We start from the raw sequence: 22,127 nt of genomic DNA, 5'->3' as shown, positions 1-22,127 counted from the left end.
GGAGTTGCTTTCTCTACGATCAGCGGATTATTAAACAAACAAACACCTCGTGAGTCAAACGGATGACAAACGGTTTAACCATTGCTAAACGAAGCGGTCTAAAAAGTGAAAGCTGATATTCACCACAACATATTAAAATTGGTGATGATTTCATTTTTCGTATTGGCTCGCTAATAGAGTAAATTGCCCATGCGTTGTTAAATAACATATGCTAATGGAGACCGAAGAATCTTCTAATACTATTGCATATAATAAGAATATGTCGTGTCGATGTATGAAACGTCATGTTTGTATCACCTAAAGTTCATAAATCAAATAGTATAATTATCTTTCTTTTTTTTTAAATCCACCAGCCATGTCTATTGTTTTAATCACTTACTTTAAAACAATTCTTTGGGAAAAATTAACTTTGTTAATCGTATAATTTCTCTTTCATATCCTCTGTAATTAGACAGAACACAATCCCGAAGGCAATCAAAAGACGTTTCGACATAATAAGCAAAACTCTACGTTCTTTTCCAATTGTTTAAAGAGACAGAGAATTTATATGAAAATATATTATTAGTAGTAAAAGTCCCACTAATAATTTTAATTTGTTAGTTATGTCTTTTTCGAAAAATTTATCTATCTGATCCAAATGGCGAATAAAAATCCGTAGCTACTTCTTGGTGTTACACTTGAATAAAATTTTAAATTTCCATTATTTTAAACTTTGATTCTTCATTCGAAACCTTTTTTTATATACAATCAATAATTTATTTTCTAAATTAAGATTGGCTGTAATTTTTTTTTATTTGCATAACTAAAAGTTAGTGCAGTAAATTCCGTTTTAAGCCGTATTTTTTTTAACCCAAAGTAAACCCATAATTCACCAAGGCTGATTTTTTTTTATTATAACTTTTTATATTTTGAATATATTAAAAGNTGGATGTGTTTCTATATGGCGAATAAAAATCCTTAGCTACTGCTTGGTGTTATACTTGAATAAAATTAAAAATACGACGATTAATCCATTTTTTTTTACTTCGATTCTTCATTCGAAACCTTTTTTACATACAATCAATGAGTTGTTTTTGAAATTAAGATTGACACTATTTTTTTTGCATAAATGGTAGTGCAGTAAATTCCGTTTTAAGCCGTATTTTTTTAACCCAAAGTAAACCCATAATTCACCAAAACTGATTTTTTTATTCATAACTTTTCATATTTTATATATATTGTGTGTGAAGATGGAGGGTATTAAAACACATTCGTAAAACCAATAAATACACACAAGACGATAAAACATACAAACTCGCTTACAATATAATAAGCAAATACACACACAACAAACTAACAAGCACTCTTTCTTTTTTGGCTCACCCTTTCTCTCTCTCTCTCTCTCTCTCATTCTCTTTCTTTGTACAAAACCTGAGAGAGTACTCAACAAACAATCCCGACAGTCCCTTCCATAGATTTTTGTATGATACACTTAATCAATCATTACTTCGTACATGCATTTAGTTCCAAAATTTACTTCCTTTACATATGTTGTACATAAACATATTAATAGAAGAGAAAAAAACAATTTACAAAATTTACTTTTCTTTTATTTATCCATCCAATTCAACACTTCTCAATTTTTAAGTTTCATTTCCTTCAACCTTACCACTCGCATCACTCGTAATTCTCTATTTTATCCTTTTTCAGTACAAACTCATAAAACACATTTAATTATTTCATTTTGACATTTCTGGAACTTTTCTATTGGTAATAAGCATTATACTATTGATTTGTTTAATAGTGACATACGTGCGATAAGAAACATATTCTTCAAATGGAAAAATTGTAAACAATTTCTTATTATGCACTCCAAGACAAAAAAACCTGACACTCGTATTTTGTTATTTATTTCAAATTATTTATATTTATATATCATGTTAAGAAATACATAAGTATCTGTATATCGCTAATTGCAACATACTGATTTTAATGTAAACCTAATCAAAAATTTTGAGTTTTAAAAAAATTAATTTTATATATATATGTGTGTGTGTGTGTGTGTGTGTGTTTATTGTAATATTGTAATTGGGCACTTACCCGTATGTTTTTTAATATATAATAAATACATTTTTTAAAGAAAGCTTTCTTTATGAAACCCAGGATGACTGATTCCATGGAGGTCGATTGAGCCTCACATAAGTAAACAGATTTCAATCTGAAAGCAACCGTACAATGGGTAAAACGTACCACTTTGAAAAAGGCAATAAAGCCTACAGAAATTAGCGAAGTAAAGTGCTCAAATTCCTAAAGGAGAGTGCATTCCATGGTAAGTACAAAGAGTAGGATTGACAGTTAATTTAAATCACTCAGAGTACGGGTATTTGAATAAAATACTATCTGAAATATTGGTTTGATTCTTTAGAGCTGGCAAGATAGAACATTCCAACTTATTTTCACTGTTTACTGCTAGGAAAAAGAGAAACGATAGGAAAGATAAAAGAATAGTGAAAAATATGTTAAAGACAATTTTAAACGTTTTTTTTTTTTTTTTTTTTGTAAAATACCACACGCTGACGTTGACAAATAGGACCATTTTGAGCCAATAATATTAAGTAATAAACGGGATAATTCGTTTAAAAAATGAATCTCGAAACAGACACGACCTCACCCAAACATGATGTCATCGGAAAAAACTTTACTAAAACATTAACTTTCCTTTCTAACTCCATAAAAAACAGGGTAAATCCTTCTTGATTTGTTATTTCGGTACGGGAAAATTTGATGGGCTGAAAAATTGATTAGGTAGAGCGTCTTTCACTTGTCGGTCTGAAGCGGTTTCAAATGACGGTCGGTGCGAAAATTTCCCACCACAGTTCACGGTCATTGTCGAAAGAATTGCACTACACCCACTTAATTGTTTATTGCGTAGTAATTACGATTATGAAAAATGGTTACACACTATTAATATTCACTTTTTATCAAGGTTTATTATAAAAATTAAGTATTATTTAAGTATCCTAAAACCTGTCAATATAGCACTTTAAATAACAAATTGTCTCGACATCTTTGTCAAAATGCTTTTTTGACTTTTATTAAGGAACTACTGAAAAATTGTTCTCTGCCTTCAAGTCAATATTCAGTTTCGTCGATCGGCCCCATTTTATTTTGAAAATTACACGAAGTTGAGAATTTAATCATATAAATTTGATTATTTGTATAGGTTTTAAGAAAATATATCATGGCCATTGAAAGTTGAAAGCCCAATACTATCGCCGGGGCGAAGCTCGTTCTTCAGGCCAAAAGGACCAAGGTCGAAAAGGAGCTTGCTGTGTCGAAAGGGTGGTTTCGTCAGGCTCAATGCCCTCGAATAAATTTTTCGGTCGGCCTTCTACTTATCGAAAACACGAGTTTTCCCACTTTTTGGAACCCATGGCTACGAGGATTTTCCGATTTGGCTATCTCCTGGGTCAAAATGATCACAGCTACAGCGCAAATTCCCTTTTCGACGAGAAATCACGGAGTTAGTTGCACTTTTTATTGGTTCTGCAATGATAATAAAGATTTTTTTCACTTAATTTCTTTGAACTAAAGATTCATTTGACGAAGAACGATCAAACCGCCGGCAAATGTTACTATACTTCGGTCGTTTCCAATAATTTTGGTCAGGCCATTCTCGCTGTACTCAGCCTTGAAGATGTCGAGAAGCTTAAACGTGTCTAACAGATTTAAAAAATGATAGACTAAAATGATAGTAAACGAACAAAGTACAGGTAGACCTCAAAAGATTAACAGATTTTTAAAAAAATTTATAGCATTGTATAAAATCATTTTTTTAATCTAAAAATTTTTTAGGTTGTATAAATTCACTTTTTCACATCCTACATGTTTTGTAAAATTTAAAAAATGTTTAGAAATCCCAGGTTCTGAAGATGATCTCAATAAAGATCGAAACGTTGGCACGATAAAGAAAATGTTTTTTCTAAAATCTACGTCAAACCAGACCGCATCTCACGACCTCCAAATAATCATTTCTAACCTACATTTTATTACTGTTTTCTTTTTTTTTTTTAGAAAAAACTAACTCAATGAACCTGAATGTGCAATGATTTCAACAAATATTGGAAATGTTTGTAACCCCTTGAAACTTTACACTAGTAGTATTATAAATTATTTTTACTAAATTTTTGAATCGTTCGTCATTTAGCTGTATTAAGTCTCGAAACAGAAAACAGAAAAAATCCTGGTGCCTACATCAGAAGAATAATGTAACTTAAAAATAAGTTCTTAAAAAGGAAAGGCATACATTAGTCTTTGTTAATCAAGCCCCATTATAATTATAAAAGAATTATTCTGTTTTCATTTGATTGTGACTAATTATCGTTAAGTTTTTATAAGGTTCCGCTTGACCAAATAATTCTATTAAATTAATTAAGGTTTTGGTTGAGATAAAAAAGGGTCTTTCAGAAATCAAAACGTATAAACCAAGAGATTCTAACAATAAACGAGAATATCAATTACGATTACTAATATAGAATAAACTTAAGTTTAAATTAATTAAGGTTTTTAGTTGAGATAAAAAAGTCAGTTTCACAGGCAGGATTTGAACCCACGACCGTCGGCTTGATACGCCGCTACTCTACCACTTGAGCTATCGTGACTTCGATCAGGCACTAACTTCCCACCTTTTGCATTTTCCCTCCTTTTTGCCATTTTTCAAACATTTTTATCTCAACTAAAAACCTTAATTAATTGAATGATATTAATTGGTCAAGCGGTCCACGAAAACTAGTGAATTTAAAAATAAGAGTTTATCTAAGTGCAACAATTGTACTAATAACTACTTAATAAACTTAAATAACTACCTAACTCCCCTACTCATCATATGTATTGTAAAAAGTTAAGCATTCATTACCGGAACAGGTGGAGTATACACATGGTACAGGAATTAGAGTACATTATTACTAATTTTTTTTACCGTTACATTTGTAATTCAGAAATTAGCTATTCACCTTTGCACGCAACTGTCTAACTAAACTATAAATTTAAATTAATTATTCATTTTATGTAGGGTCCTGGTTGGGATGGAAAAGTTAGTGTGACGAGCGGGACTCGAACCCACGGCCTTCCGGCTCGTAGCCGAAGGTCGTGGGTTCGAGCCCACCTCGTGACGCAAACTTTTTCATCTCAACCAAAAGAATAATTAATTGAAATAAGTAATTTGGTCAATTAGACCACTAAATATAAATAGATTAATATAAATTTAAAAATGAAATATCTAAAACTTCTCTTTCTTTTTTTTTTCTTTTTTTTTATCAAATTATAGGTGTAAACACATTTTTGTAAACTCACTTCTGAAATAAATAGGAAGAGAGAATCGGAGAAAAAGAAAGAAAGAGAGAAAGTTTGAGTATGGGTGTGTGAGAGAGAAAGAGAATAAAGAAAGAAAGAGAGAGAGGAAGAAAAAATAAAGTGATAAAGTGTGTTAATGTGTAAGAGAGTCTCAAAATAAAGAGTGAGTGTGCGTGTGTGTGTGAAAGAGAGAAAGAATAAAGGAAGAGGAAGAGAAAGAAAGAGAGAGATCGAGAGAGGAAGGATAAAGAAAGTGAGAATGTTTTTGTGTGTGTCAAAGAAATTAAAGAAAGAGTGAAGGTGAGAGAAAGCGATCATTCACAACAATGATGTTAAAACAAAAAATCATAATTTATTTTTTAGGAATAGACTTTTAAATATCTGACAGCCATATAACAAAAAAGGTCAGGGCCTGTAAGCTTCTGTTGCTTGAAAATGTCGCGCTTTTTACCAAAACCAGTTCAGTTTAACACTGAAATGACCTATCTCGGAATCTTAAGTGCGGGATAAAATTGCCACCGGTTTAGTTTCTTCTTTTGGGTGTTGTTCAGGTTTTTGTTTACAAAAGAACACATCAAGCAGCCGCCTTTCTTTCCACCGTTAAATGTCTTGAGTAGGTCTCTTGGCTTCTCACAGAACTATATTTCTCGAAACTTTAGCATTTTTAAAAATTCACAGTTTCAATGTTCATGTTTATAATAAAATATCTTGAAACTGTGTATTAAGTTAGATTATTAGACTCTGTCAGGTATAAATCTTTTAATATTTCCAACTACTTCTTGTTATTCGTTTATTTTTCTAGTCAATATTAAATGTAATGATTTGCAATTGATGTAATCATACACAGTAGGAATAGGAGATAAAAAGCAATCAAATTTGATAACATATCAAACTAAAAAGACTTTCCTCTGGGTCTAAGTCCTTTAACAATTACCTCCGTCGAAATATGATATTCATATATTACATTGCAATAATATAAAACATGTTATCCAAGAAATAGTCTGACAACAGGTAGTTTGTTGTAAAAAGAACTAGCCTAAAGGCTGATCTTCTTTTACCTTTCAATTTCTTAACATAATTGTCAAGATTTTTTAAAGTGACATATTATGAGGCTTTTTCGGTCTTTGTCATTAGAAAGCCATAATTAGAAATATCTAGATTCCTTACTAAATGAACTATCGAGAAGGTGTTAAAAGTTTTTTTGCAATGGTCAGGTTTTCGTCAAAATGACCTTTTAAGGTGCCTCATTTCTTAAGTTCTAGATTCTCGGCGGTGGCTAGCTTTGGGTTACAAAATGACATATCTCGACACTGACTGACGGTATTAAAGTTCATCAGGTGCAATTTTACGGCAGTGTCAAGTTTCAGATAAAGACGCCTAGATCAAATTCGAAATTTTATCCCTGTTAATTTAGATCATCAGGAGTTTGTCAATTTTCAGATATTCGTGGGAATTTTCGCAGTTTTGATCGCGATTATCGGACGGTGGAAAAATTTACATCGAAGATATCTAATACTTCTGATTATTTCGGTAACTTCATGAATATAGACGGCATTGACATGATTTTTGACATAACAAATAATTTCTTTCAATTAATAAATGTTTATGTAAGGTATTGGTTGAAATGAAAAAACTAGGGTCATGAGCGGGATTCGAACCCACGACCTTCGGCTCAATACGTCGCTGCTCTAACCACTTGAGCTATCGTGACTCGGACACCAACTCCCCATCTCAACCTACCTTTCGAATTTTCCATTTCATTTTTTTCAAGATTTTCATTTTTTACGAAGGATAGCTTCACTAAAGCTCTCCGTAGCCATTTCATTTGTCGCCGAGAATCGAATCCTGATTACACGACATTTGAAAAATGGCAAAAAGGAGGGAAAATTCGAAATAGGTTGAGATGGGGAGTTGGTGTCCGAGTGGATCGAAGTTACGATAGCTCAAAAGAACCCAAAAGTAAAGCCCTGCTGAGAAAACTTTTCAAAAGGAGGGAAGATTCAAAAGGTTGGGTTGAGATGGGAAGTTAGAGTCCGAGTGGATCGAAGTCACGATAGCTCAAAAGAACCCAAAAGTAAAGCCCTGCTGAGAAAACTTTTCAAAAGGAGGGAAGATTCAAAAGGTTGGGTTGAGATGGGAAGTTAGAGTCCGAGTGGATCGAAGTCACGATATGGTAGAGCAGCGGGGTATTTAGCCGAGGGTCGTGGGTTCGAATCCCGCTCGTGACACTAACTTTTTCATTTCAACCAATCCCTTACATAAAGATTCATTAATTAAAAGAAGTTATTTGGTCAATCGGACCACCACGAAATATAATGAATATAACAAATAATTTCGAAGTTTTTCAAATTAAGTTCTTCTTTTAAAGCTTTATAATAACATTCTAAAGTTGATGTTGGGTGTCGGTCTGCAAGTCGGTTCAGCATGAACATTTAAAGGTCGTACGCACTCCAAGTCACATAAGTATGAAATGGGATTGTTTTCCCAAAATTGCCTGAGACGTCTCACATCTCGTCCTACTTTTATAGTTACAGGATTATCTTTTTTTAATGATTAAGCAATGTTTAGGTCTTTAACAAATTTTCAGTCTGATACAATTTGATATTTTGTATCTTATCGCTGTTAAAGCTTCGCAGTTAATTTTTTAATAATGGGACTTCAATTAAGTATAAAAGAATCTATCCTCCGAGCTGTTATTGTAATTGCAAAATTATTTGAAACTTCATACTCTTTGCCACGGTGTAGGTGCGTTAAACACTGTTTTTTCTTTTTTTTTACATTTTACCATATCTAAATGACTTAATTAAAACAGCCTGACTTCATGTCTACTACTGAACATTTTGATTAGTCATTTTTTAATATGATTGTGCAGATAGTTCCAGTTTGTTTGGAGCAAACAATAGTATTTGATTTCGAAATCTTGTTTTTTTTCTGTTTCCAGAGCAAAAATCCAAAACATTCCAGAAACGCTTTTTAAAACCAATGTCAGGATTCGAAAAGGAAGCCGTTTTGTAATATTAACGTAAAGGTTCAAATGAAAGTGATCTCAAAATTGCCCCGTCCCGTCGAGGCTGACTCACTCAAAAAAACCCACACTGGCACAGTTAAAGATATTTCGTCATAATAGTATCCTTTTAGCGTGAATATTTCTCTTTTTTCTCTCTCATTTTACAACTACTGGGCAACGAGTTTTAAAAATCGCATGCATTTATTTTTGGCCTAGATACAAAATTTCTTTGGTAACGGTGGAGGTGTTTTGTGTAGTTGGTGTCAGAGATAGCAGATTTGAATTTCACATATTACTGCTATATACATGTAACTTTCTGTATTTATGTGGTGATTAGTGACGTGATTAGTGATGATTATTCAGAAATCGTGAGATGCGGTCTGGTGGGATGTAGGTTTCAGTAAAACATTTTCTTTCTTGTGCCAACGTTTCGATCTTTATTGAGATCATCTTCAGGGCCTGGGATTTACAAACATTGTTTAAATTTACCAAAAATATGTAGGATATGGAAAAAAGTGAATTTATACAATAAAAAAAAATATTTTCTATATTCAATCAAAGTATTTCTACTCACTCAAAGTATTTGTTTTCTGCATACTTTGATTGAATATTTAAAAAAAAATTTTATTGTATAAATTAACTTTTCACCACATACTACATGTTTTTGTTAATTTAAACAATGTTTGTAAATCTCAGGCCCTGAAGATGATGTCAATAAAGATCGAAACGTTGGCACGATAAAGAAAATGTTTTTGTGAAACCTACATCACACCGGACCGCATCTCACGATTTCTGAATAGTCATTTCTGTAATTGTCTTCTCTTCACACAAAATTTGTTCCGGAAAGAAAAATGTACCAGTGTCAAGGTGACAATAGGAAACGGAATAAATGGAAAAGTCACACAAAGTCGTCACCTATTTCGAGTCATCTCACAAAAACTACAACTTTTAAAGATTCATAAAATATGAAAGTTGTACCGTTTCGAATGAATTATCGAAGATATAAAAAAATGGTTCAAGTTTCGTACATTCATCAATTTAAACCGAACATTTGGAGGAAAGCGTCACAATTTTCCGAGTCCGGGCAAATCTTTTTTTCAGATGTGTTTTGAATATGATCAAATACACGGGACGTGGTCATTGAGATCAAATACAACAAAGCTGCGTTCAATCGAAACGACCGACCTGCACATAAGCATTTTACATCATTCGGACGTCACCGTCCCATTTACAATCAGTCAAACGCTAATTTCGAAATTCAACATCCTTTTATCTGAGTGTTCAAACATTTTTAAGGTTTTACCATAATAAAGATTTGGGCAAAAATAAGTGAAAGTACGAATACGTAATCATTTTATTAATGGAGAAACAAGACATAAAATGAAGACATACGCGTGAGAGAGATATAGAAAAGAGAGAGAGAGAGAGCGCGCGAGAGAGGTTTTTAAACCCCCCAACAAAAGACACCATATGATTATTATGTAATAATTAATTATTATAACTATACATTATCTAATTTTAATTAAGAATATTAATAATTATATGTATTATATAGATTATTTATTGCTTGAATAAAATAATCATTTTTGGTGAAATATGGTTTTTTGTCTTAAAAAATTACAGCTTAAAACGGAAGTTACTGGAATTTCAACTAATGACTCAAAATTATCTCATCTTTTGTGCTTTACTTCCGCTCAAAAAAGAAAATATTTTATTTAAATAGCTAGCAGTAAAGCTTTTTTGCTTTTCAAATGCAAAGTACAGTGGAAACCCGTTTATCCGGACCCCGATGATCCGGACTTCCGGATTATCCAGGCCCGTTTGTTAAAATATTTTTTATCAATTATTTGGAGACGTGAGATGCGATTTGGTATAGTAGTGTACAGTGGTCCTACGATCCCCAAATAATCATTAATTAACGGACCACACATTTTTTTATAAATTTGTCATAATTCTCAATGTCATCATTCAACTATGGTACCTTTAATTTGTCGTTTGAAATCCCTAAAGGCCACCAATTCGCCCTTCTTCTAGTCACACGATCGAAGAGGTCGGAGACGCCGACAGTAACGTTTTTGTTGGAAAAAATAAATAAAAAATAAATTTAAAATAATAAAATAAAAAAGGTGTATACTATTTTAAAAGACTTGAAATTGTTGTGTCGTGTTGTTCGTATGTTGGCTTCTATTGAAATGATTATTCAGAAATCGTGAGATGCGGTCTGGTGAGATGTTGGTTTCAGAAAAACATTTTCTTCATCGTGCCAACGTTTCGATCTTTATTGACATCATCTTCAGGGCCTTTTTTCCCATTGTCGACTCGTGTCACCTCAAAGAAGCCGACTCCTCATATAAAAATGTCTTTCTCTCCCGACTTTTAGGGTTGGTTTTTGTGGAAAGCTTGGTAGATGTTTTAAGAACTGATTTTAAAAATAAACTAAAATTAAGAGCACAAAAGTCTGTCTTCCATGGTTTATACAAAGAACTGAATCTGGAATTAGGAGAAAATCACCATTATTTAAATAAAAATTATAATTTGAATATGATAAGTGTGATAATGAAAGCAAGAGGTCAGTTGCTGTCTCTTAATTACTCGGTCCACAGAAATGAGGAAGCGTACCGTTGTGCTTTGTGTAATTTAGGTATGTATGAGGATGGCTTCCATTTTTGGGCGGTGTGCCCTATATTGAAGGAATTCAGACTTAGGTGGTTTGGCAAATTGTTTTTAGAAAAAAATGAAGTAATTTCATTTTTGAATGGGCAGAACTGGCACAGTCTCTAAAATTATGTTATGTACTCCCTAAAATACAGAGCGTTCCTAATCGATAATTTCAATTATTAATAAAGTATTGTGTAAATTATGACTATTTGTATTAGTATTGTTAGTAGTAGTATTCGTATTATTCTGTTTTTTTTATTTTGGCAACTCGACAGACAGTCTGTGGGCTAGGATGTTTTATGTACTGAATATTGTTTGTAAAATAATTTTTATTGTAAATAAACATCATTATCTATCTATCTCTCCCGACTTCCTTACCCACCCCTTCAAAATCCAACGTTATAAACATAAAACATCAATATCTCACGACACACATCTACACAGAAGACAAACACTTTGAGTTTGTACAAATACTTTGATTAAATTTAAAATTTCTAGCATTGTATAAATTCATTTTTTACTCACATACTACATGTATTTGTAAAATTTAAACATTGTTTATAAATCCCAGGCCCTGAAGATGATCTCAGTAAGGATCGAAACGTTAGCACGATAAAGAAAATGTTTTTCTGAAACCTACATCGCACAAGACGGCATCTCACGATTTCTGAATAATCATCGACTAACGGTCACTAATCACCACACATTTCTATTGAAAAGGTTTTTTTATTACGTATATTTTTATTAGGTATTTTGTACGTATAAACTTTTCGAAAAACGCGTGTTCGGTCTTAAACAGAAATGAAACCAATAAAAAACTATCTATTACTTTGAATCTTACTTGTTATATGAATAAGTGTTCACTTTATTTATGGTTTTTTTTCGTTTTTATGACACGGGACTAATAAAATCGCAAATTTTCGGACTATCCGGACTTTCGATCATCCGGAAAAGTCCCGGATAAACGGACTTCTACTGTAATGTCTTTTTTAAATTTGATTGACTCGGTAAAATTTAATACATGGGAAATTTTATGGACCAAAAAAAAGACTTGTTTGGCTAGACATTGATGATTAGGTAATCGTGATACACCTTGTACATATACATCGATATTGTATATTTTAATATTTGTTCAATATAATAACACCCGTTATGAACTAATTCACGCTATGCTTTCACTTTTTTTTTAACAGTAACAGGAAAAATAACCCCCTCCCAGTTTTAAACATCAAGTTAACAAGGCAATTTGTACAAAATAAGGGCAATTGTGGTAACATATATTAGAAATATTACGAACCAGGTGTCACGTAGAAGAAACCAGCACATTTATAGGAAAAGAATAGAAAGGATTAATAGATCGGACCGTTTTCTTAACTGGGGATAAGTTAAAGCTTGCGTTACTTCATCTATTTTATGTACTTGGTTGGTTTTAACTTATCCTATATTAGCTTCCCTTTTGTATTAGTATGGCCATTACTTATATAAAGACGTTTTCTTACTTGAAGAAGTTTAAATATGTAGAATGAAGATCTATGTCCAACATCATTTGTCATTATTACTACCGATGTGCAATGTTAACACTTTAATGTCAAAAGGGACTTTCTCGGCCTTCGGATAAAAATCCAACCAAAACCGAACGTTAATTAACACGAATTCATGCACCGTTCATTGTACAATTTCCTTTTGACGGCTTATTTTTTTTCAGAGACAGCCTCCGATCCTTTTCGGGTCAAGGACGGAATGTGGAGAAAGCATGTGGAATCGTCGGGTTTAACGTGGCCGAAACGGTTACACGCCTCTGAAGAAGTCAATTATCGATTCTTTGATTGATTTTTCTGGTTTCTTTTCTTTTTTCTTCTCTAACAATCGACTTTGAAACTTCTGATAGCCTGATATCCGCTCGGGAAGGAGTGCCGGTCCATTCGACCGATGACAATTTGTGAATACCGCGTGAAATCGGCGTCCTCAGAACTTCAGTCTTTTTCTTATAAAAGCCCGCGACATCCGGGACGACCTTGTTTTCATTTTGACCTAGACATCCGTCTCATGAATGAAATGACATAACGGACCCGGAGACGCTACGTGCTCCCCGGATTAATTCGACCTTGCTCACCGCTATAACGTACAATATTTTCAATGACCTGATAGATTAGGAGACGTTTATCCATTATAAAAAAAGCTGAATTACAAAGAAAAATATCAGCTACTTCGGCATAATTTTTAATATTTATTAGGTTTCGTGGTCCGCTTGACCAAATAAATTCTTTTCAATTAAATAAGGTTTTGGTTGAGATAAAAAAGTAAGTTAAGAATTCTAGCATAAACAATTTTTTTGAGGAATTTTAGTCCAACATATATCTAAAGCTATCATCACAATAGCAAAATATCGTCTTTTAACAGGATTTGAGCATGTACTACTCTAAACAAATCAATAAAGAATCTTTCACAGCACTAAAGAACCCAAAAGTAAAGCCCTGCTGAGAAAACTTTTCAAAAGGAGGGAAGATTCAAAAGGTTGGGTTGAGATGGAAAGTTAGTGTCCGAGTGGATCGAAGTCACGATATGGTAGAGTAGCGGCGTATCTAGCCGAAGGTCGTGGGTTCGAATCCCGCTCATGACACTAGCTTTTTCATTTCAACCAATACCTTACGTAAAGATTTATTAATTGAAAGAAATTATTTGTTATGTCAAAAATCATAGAGCATACAAAGAAAAAGTACCGATCACAATAACAAACACAGACTTATTTCTTCAAAGACACCGTGAGACCCTTTCACCTTTCACGAACGGGACTTGACTGTACTCAGTGTGTTTAAATTACCAAACGGACCAATAAAAATAGAGAAAATTATAAACGCGTCTGGCAGAGACAAAACATCGAGAATATGCAACCAAAATAACCAAAACATGGCCAAAAATCAAAAATGAGTTTTTAGTGAGATTGTTCAGAATCAAAATTCATCTGATAAGACAGTGAAAATAGGCGGATGAACTTCGCATACATAAAGGTACTTTTTAAATACTCGCTAAATAACCAAAATCAAAAATTTTCTAAATATTGTTTAAATATAAATACACAGTTAAAAAATCCAATTTTTTCCTAGTCCAATTTTGCTAACATTGGCTTTGAAGTTACTGAATGTCTTTTGGAATAGGTCATTATAGTGATGAAATGTTAAAGATAGCATCAACTACTGAAAAGAAAATAATTCAAAAAAAGCTTTCTAAAGCCTAAACGGCTTGTTTGGCATCGAATCAAGATTTGTAATTACGATGACAGATAGCAAATGTCGAAATTCCAAAATCGTGGCATTTGTATGTCGGCGTTTGTTTATCCAAGACGACCCACATACACGTTTGGCAAGATTTGGGCATGATGAACCGGACAGGGATGCCCCGCGACAGATGTCCTCACGACTCGTCTTCAGCATACCGAACTACGTGTTGATTGTGATGATATTGTTAATTGCTAAATTCCATTGTAGAAGATTAGAAACTCTGAGAATGGATATAATCAATTAGCATAATATAATAGCAAGAAGAACGATTTTCGCTGTAATAATGATTAATTTATAATGGTAATAATGAGAGAAATATTTGAAGGGTAAAAAGAAACTCACGCTCTACTTTTATTTCGGCGATAGCGCAAAGGACAACTGGCGATCTTTCAACGTTTGATGAAACTTTCTTTCACAGGATAAAGAAAATAAAGGAACGTATTGAGAAAATAATATTCCAACCTTCAACTCTTAACTTATAAAACCCATAAGATTTTTTTAAACGATTTCCAATCAATTCGCCCGTTAGTAGCATGAAAACAGTATAGAAAATCGTAAGTAGTCTACTTTTTAAACCTGTTATTGCAAAGAGATCTTAAATTAAATTAATGCTTAGTTAAAAATTTTTTTCAGATCTAAAAGGGCAATTTAAACCAAAGGAATGTGAACCTATTCAACCTCAAACAGCTCAAATCGGTCGTATTTTCGTAATATATTTATTTGACAGCGGTTCGATCGAAATTGATTTATTTAATCAACCTAACTATGGGTTTTTCGACGTTTGCGGCTCAACGTCTGTTTTCAGGCTGGTTTATCAAAACATGCCATCTACTTTCAGACGGCACAATGTAATTTCACAATTTATTTAACTATAATGTTATTTTTCACAACTATTCAGATAGTTTTTTTATAATTAATAGTATTTTTTTAAATAATAATTCCATAATGAAATAATACAATTTTCGAATTTTCGGTAAAACGCATTGCTTAGGAAAATTTCAAAACAATGTTTGCAATCAAAAAAGTTATATTATTTATGTACTATAACAAATTATGTTCAGCCAACATTAAACTCATTAGGAAAGTAAGTCCACCTCGATCTTTCAAGCTGAAATGCTCGTTCCGTAGAAAAATAGATTATGGATGTAGATGTTATAATAGCATAACTATTAAAGGGCGTAGTATGCCAAATCACCCTGAATTTCTTAATCTAAAAAAGGTTGTGCTGACAAAAAACTCATTAGAACAGACAGCCAAGTAGCCCTAAAAGTATTAGCACGTAAAAAAGTCACACCCAAAATAGTCAGTGAACGTATCCAAAATATCCAAAACCTGAACACAAAACAACCTTGGAAGCCAGTCCCCTCAACTCTGGGTAATGAGTAAGCAGTCCAACTGGCCAGAGGTGGATCTAAAAGACCTACGGTCCCAGCATCAATCCTTAATATAACAATATCCACATATGTGTGGTGATTAGTGACCGTTAATCGACATTTATTTAGAACTGGAGTCACAATATCCACATAAACGCCTCCATCTTAGAATGGGAGGAACTCAAGAGATGTCAGTAAACAGTAAACCCATGATTAAAAAAGCCATATACCGGTCTCTGGTGTCTGAGAAAACACCTACACAATAGGAAACAATGATGAGCCGTTCGTAGTTATGCGGAGGAAGAAACTGTCCATATTAACGTGAATGCTAAAAAATCCTTTAATGGAAACGTATCCGACCAAGAGAAGTACCAAGACCTGATAAAAGACGGTCAATGCCCTACTGTTTCTAATAGAAGCATCAAATCTATTGAACTGAACCAAGGAACTAGTAGTAAAAGTACAATAAACAAAAGACCTCAGGGCTTGAGCAAAACAAAAACCGGCTTCCTAGTATCCTTTCATCATCATCATCAGCAGCCCACAAGGTGGCAAGACCACTGTGACTTTTGGGAGTTTCAATACAGGGGAGTCTCCTTGAACGTCGATCAGGTTCTCCTGACTACGTGAGTCATACCGAATTTGTAACTGATAAAAGCGGTTGTGAACCGGCTGAGAGGATCATCATTTGGGTAACCCTTTGCCTCTCCTCTCTGGAGTGAAACCTTTTGTATTGGGGTATAATCCCATCACCCATGACTTGGTGCAGTAAATTTACGACGTTACAATACATAACGTCCAAACCATCTGGTTTAAACGATATTTAACGCAGAAACTATTACTAAAACTTCTTTTTCTTACTGATTGCACCTTCTTGATCTTCCACCATCTTCAATGACTTTGAAGAGTCAAGTCAGTGTCTGTTACTGTGATCTTTAGTACGTTTTTCATTGTATGGTCTGTACTGTTTCCTGTTTTTCTTTAAACCATGTCTATTGTGGATTAATACATTAATACACTTTGCTAAATGCTGGCTCTGAACATGGCCGAAACGCGTCTGGCAGATCAATCCATCTAGGATAGTCCGGCCAAAATGATCGGAAATGAGTAAAGCACCAGGTTCATTATCCCGCAGACCCCATGGAGAAATCTCTCGATTTAATAGTCATAAATCAATCATGCTTATTATTGGATATACCTTGACCTACAAACATTTTTCAATTTCTTTTTCGTATAGTGATGCATATGACAACTATGAAGTATTTAAAGTTAAGTTTAAGACTGTTTTTAACGCCTTACTTCATGACGCCTTTAAGACCAAACCAGCGAGCATAAGGAGAGCAAAATCATCGGAAACGAGCAGCCGACAGGCTCATCATCACGCAGAAATCAAGAAGACATATCATAAAATCATATTGTAAATTTGTACAATACTCACTTATGTTATTTTAAAAATAACAATGTAATTAAAGTTAAGAAATGAAAATAGTTTATCATAGAGACTTCAGTATTCTTCTAATAATTTTGCTCTTATTGTGCTATTATAACTTTAATATTAATTGTTATCATGTTTTAGTATGTTTTTCTTATCGAAGGAAAAGGAAATCAATGTAAACAGGATACACTTTTCCGTGACCAAAGTGATTGACATCTCACGGTCATTTTGTCAGTGGTTTTGGCCTACGCTGGACCACGTACACGAACCCACTTTCTTACAACTAACATTCTTTCCCGGCCCGGATTCCCAATTGGAAAAGGAATACTGGTTAAATCCACCGACGGTTGCACACTCAAACCATTTCGAAATTTGTGTCATCACACCGATTTGACTAAGTGTCGTCGGCTAGTTTAAATATTTATCTCCCCTTTGATGTAGGAACGGGTTTTTGTGTTCTTTTCTACCGGTTCGACGTACCCAAATGAACAGAAACAAAGACTTACCATGCAACCTAAATCCTCGTCTGCGTAGAGCCCTGGGAAATGCTTTTGGTCGCCGCAACTGAAGGACGTGTCTGGCAGCTCGACCTTAGATGTGAAGTTATCATCGTAGTTTTTGTCGTAGCTGACCGGGTAATATTCCTTCGGGGCGTTCATGACCCTGTTTGGTCCAACGAGGGGGTATCTGGGCCGCACGGTGGCCGGTCTGGTAGGTCTAGGGGTAGTCGTCGTCGTCGTCGTCGTCGAAGAGGTAGTCGTCGTGGATGTAAGGGATGCGAGTAGCTGCTGTTCCCGTAACTTCAGGGCAGCGGCTAACGTCTCGATGCTGATGTTGGACGCTTTTGACAGGCTTTGGACCGAATGGCCCATCAATAACGGCGTCGGGCTGGTGATGTCGATGTCGTAGATTTTTGGAGGCGATGTCGATTTGGGCTTGGAGTTCAACGTCCTCAGAGCGAGTGTATGCGCCGTCATCTTCGACTGCTGCTGTATCGGTTCAATCACTTTCCCCACAACGATGCTGTTCTTTAACGGCACCTCCGTCGCACTCGGTGAAGCAATCTACAACAAATAAAAAAGAAATTAGGTTTCATTGTTACTCGCAAACCTACTACCTACTTATTATAAAATTCATAAATTTATCGCACGAGGTTAAATGTTCCATATAGCCAGGGAGTGCTTACAAAAGACTGAATTCTTTGTGTCATAAACGTCTCTTTGCTATGCCTCCTGTGTCTGAGTTCAATCCTAAGTGGCTGTGTTGTTTTTCGTGAGAATATATTAAAATAGACGTGTCGTAGAGTTTTTCATTTTATTATGTCGTAAGATTTCTTTTCGTTGGCCTTGATCATCCATGCACGAATCTATTCTATTGTATGAAGATACCAATACTTAATAGCGGATGTCTTTGACAGAACAACGGTGTTGGAGTAGAAAATAAAATTGAAAACAAAACATTGTCGTCTGCCTATTGTTGTTGTTATTATTAATAAGTATTACTATTTTTACCCAATGAATTCAGCCTTTATTTACAGTCTGCTTGAAAATAAAGATAAACGTGGGGTAAGCAGAGGTGGGTTGTTTCTAGATAATTTATACAACTTTTGACTTTTCACACGATGTGGGGATTGCTGTTCAGGTCTTGAATTCTTTTGTGCCTCACGTTTTGTAAGTAATTTGAATTCAATGACTGTTTAAATCACACCAACAGTGATAGACTTCACTGCAGATGATTAATTTCTACAAACCTGTCATCAACAGTTAATCACATAACAGCACAAAAAAAAGTTTTTATAGAAGATTCTGTATTCGTCAATTTGGAAAACCGAGACATGAGGTTATGAAAAATGAAAGATGAGGGTAAGATTATTTATGTAGATATACCAGAAATAGTTGGATTTGATAGTAAAGATCCAAAACAATTTATTTTTCTTTAATAATTATAAAATAGGTTAACAGCAATGGAGTTTTATTCTGCAACTTTCACCCTTCTCTTTCATTCTCGCATACTGGTTCGTTTTACACTTTCTGCACCATAAAAATAAACAGGTAAAGAGTAAGAGTCAATTATAGTATCTCACAACCCAATGATGGATGAATTAGAGACTGAACAGATGACTTTCCGTTCCCCATGCGGACTGGTTATTTCATTACTGCCGTGAAAATTATGTCATCTGTGAAAAAGAAACTTAGGGCAGACAGGAGATTCTATTCCACCAATATTATGTTGCAACAAAAGGTCAAATAGGAGGGGCAAATCAAGAAAAAGATCTATATTGGGAAATGAACAAAGTATTGGAAAATTGTAAAGCTCACCTTTACATTTTACGATTATTTAACACTGCGCGAATACAAAAGTTTAAGATATTAAATTATCGAAAATGTCAAAGAGTCAGGGAATCAAGGAAAATTGTTGACGCAATAGAAATTTTAGACAAGGAAATTATTTTTTATGACTAAAATACTTGATAAAAAAAAGGAAACTAGGAGGATTAAAGCACTTTTACTAAACACACTTGTGGGAAAATCATCACAAGTAAATCATCAATATGGTACACACCGGTTGTTAGACTCATGATAACCTACTGATCGCTGGTTTGGTGGACGAAGATATTAAAGCTGAGGGCGGTCAGGATCCTCGATACTGTTGAGAGACTAGCTTGCCGGGGAATGTCTGCGGGGCCGGAGACGATGAGAACGAGAACGGCCTGGATGTCCTCCTAAATCTACCATTTATATATTCATCGCAGGATAATGCAGTAACATGCTCCAATGGCCTACTTGTATAAAAAGGAGCAAGTAAAGCTTCAGGAGGTATTGCAGGAACACAAGGTTCTGAGGATTTCTGTTGACGCTTGATTCCAAAATTCAAATTTGATAAGAAATTTCAAATTACCATAGACGATAGAACATACTGGAATGGATTCTAGTTAATGTCAACCATATCTGGTATACAGATGGTTCTAAGACCTAGTATGCAGGTGGTATCTACGAAAAAAGGACTAGAATTTAATTATTAAGTTTTGGGCTCAGGCAATGTCTTTCAGAAGGAGACTCTGGATATTAAACGCTGTGCCAGGAAATCAAAGAGCTAGGAAGAACCAGCAAAAGAATAACCATCTACTCGGGCAGACCGGCTAAAAGCTCTTCGTCGGTAGGTCCAGAGTCGTCTGGGATTGCATCAAGGAGCTCTGAGACATTCAACACAACAAAATTATGCTTGTTGGGTACCAGGGTGCACAGGGCAGAAGGGCAACGATGTGGCCGATATGGCCAAATAAAGTTCGATGAAGCTCATCTAACACCTATCGGCCTACGTTTTGCGGCATACCTAATTTCCAAAAAGTAGACCTATCAGGCAATTGATTGAGAATAAATCTTCTGTTAAATGTGTTCCTGAGCATTAGGTTCATTAAAGGGCCATCGTAGAAACTAACTACTGAACTACTAAACCTAGGAGGTGTTAGGACTAGAATAGTAGTACTGCTAACAGTAGGCATATATATAGACTCGTAGCAGCAGAAATGAGGTGCAGAATTGTCAGAAAAAGGAACAGCGAAACATCTATATTGATTCCCATTCCTGGAAGAGGAAAAGCCAAGGCCTGAAGGGTACAAACGGGATTCTCCTTAAGAAAACAACCAATCTGATAAAATCTGATAGATCTGATAGAAAGCCTTACCATATTGGTCGCGGTGCGTAAGGTACGTAAATAGGCTGACTCATTTAGCCGTAGCCTTAACCTTGATTAAACGATACCGAGATGAAATGAGTTTATAATTTAAATAAAAATAGTGATTTTTTTATTAAATGATCAAAACTGATGGTATTTATCGCGCTTTGAACAGCCTGGCATTTGGTACTAAATACTCTAATTATGGCTGGGTTAATTCGTTAACCAGCGATTTGCCAACGCATACTCCATATAGTCACAAACTTGTTTCTTTAAATGGTAACGATTGGGTTTGTTGTTTTCGCTTCGTTCCTAAATCAAAATTAGATTAGAATCTAATCACATTAAATCCGTGAGGCGTGAATGATGCAGCAAATCGTTGAAGCAATAAGAGATAGCAATCAGAAGCTGCCTGATCACGTAAGGAGGTCATCTTGCCTATTGCCCATTGGCTATGAGAGAATGCAAAAAGTGCAACAGGACATCGTGACCGATTTTTGGCTTATCGACACAACTGAACCGGAGAAATTAGTCAAAAGGAAGAAGATAAAAAAGAAAAAGATAAACAATTATAAAGGGGCCGTAGGAAATTCACATGCGAAACGACATAATTCTCTCAATATTCTCTAAAGGTCGAGTGAAATATTATTGTCCCCAACGTGATAGAACTTTAAGACTACTTCTTAAAATTCAAGGATTTGAATGGTCGTTGAATCGGACATGGGTTTATTCGTCCTCATCCGTTATTTATAAACTTTCACCACTGGCTTTGGCAAATTGTATTCCTTCACGGATACATGTCAAAAATCAAACAAAAGAGACGCGCCGACTGGAATTAAAGAATATAACGCAGTTAATATCTGACTGTTATTTTCGCAGATGGGCCAACAAGGCTCACTAGTTGCCTCACGTCGGAACTTGAGATATATGTTGTATTGTCGGAAAGAACAATCTACAACTGCCGGAAGGCCCGCAAAGATGATTATTATCTTCAAGGAAAGTTCGAAAAAAGAAAAAACAATAAAGTAAAAATATTTGGTGTGTTTATGAGCAATATGAAAATTTTTAGTCATATCAAATTTTCTTGAAGGACTGCTACTTTTTAATTTTATGTTAGAATACAGTTGAGTCCCGCTAATCCGCAATGCTAATCCGAATATCTGTCTAATCCGAACATGTTTCAGTAAGAGAAGAGGAAATCGTTTTATACGAAAATATAGTGTAGTGACTAGGTCAGTTATTTTGGCACAACGGCCAACTTCTACTGTGAAATGTTAGGTGCGTGACGATGAACCTGTAGTTAGGACCTTTCCGAAAGTTTTGGTCCGCCTATCATCGTCGCCTGTCAGACACGTTCGGAAAGGGCCAAA

At 34.6% G+C, this 22,127-nt stretch overlaps 1 protein-coding gene across 3 annotated transcripts in view; it reads right to left on the bottom strand.

Annotated features, from left to right (window-relative positions):
- The window catches only part of LOC106661176, an 80,286-nt gene that overhangs the window by 3,568 nt on the left and 54,591 nt on the right, over nucleotides 1-22,127 (bottom strand). For all 3 annotated transcript variants that reach the window (XM_014384419.1, XM_014384418.2, XM_014384420.2), the window contains one exon: nucleotides 17,589-18,146. In XM_014384419.1, coding sequence (XP_014239905.1) covers nucleotides 17,589-18,146 — 558 coding nt within the window. The remainder of the gene's footprint in view (nucleotides 1-17,588; nucleotides 18,147-22,127) is intronic.

This window comes from Cimex lectularius, unplaced genomic scaffold (genome assembly GCF_000648675.2).
Source record: "Cimex lectularius strain Harlan isolate CLEC.00 unplaced genomic scaffold, Clec_2.1 scaffold39, whole genome shotgun sequence".
Lineage (NCBI taxonomy): Eukaryota > Metazoa > Arthropoda > Insecta > Hemiptera > Cimicidae > Cimex > Cimex lectularius.
Note: the sequence above shows the minus strand (reverse complement) of the source record. Positions and strands in the feature narration are given on the sequence as shown.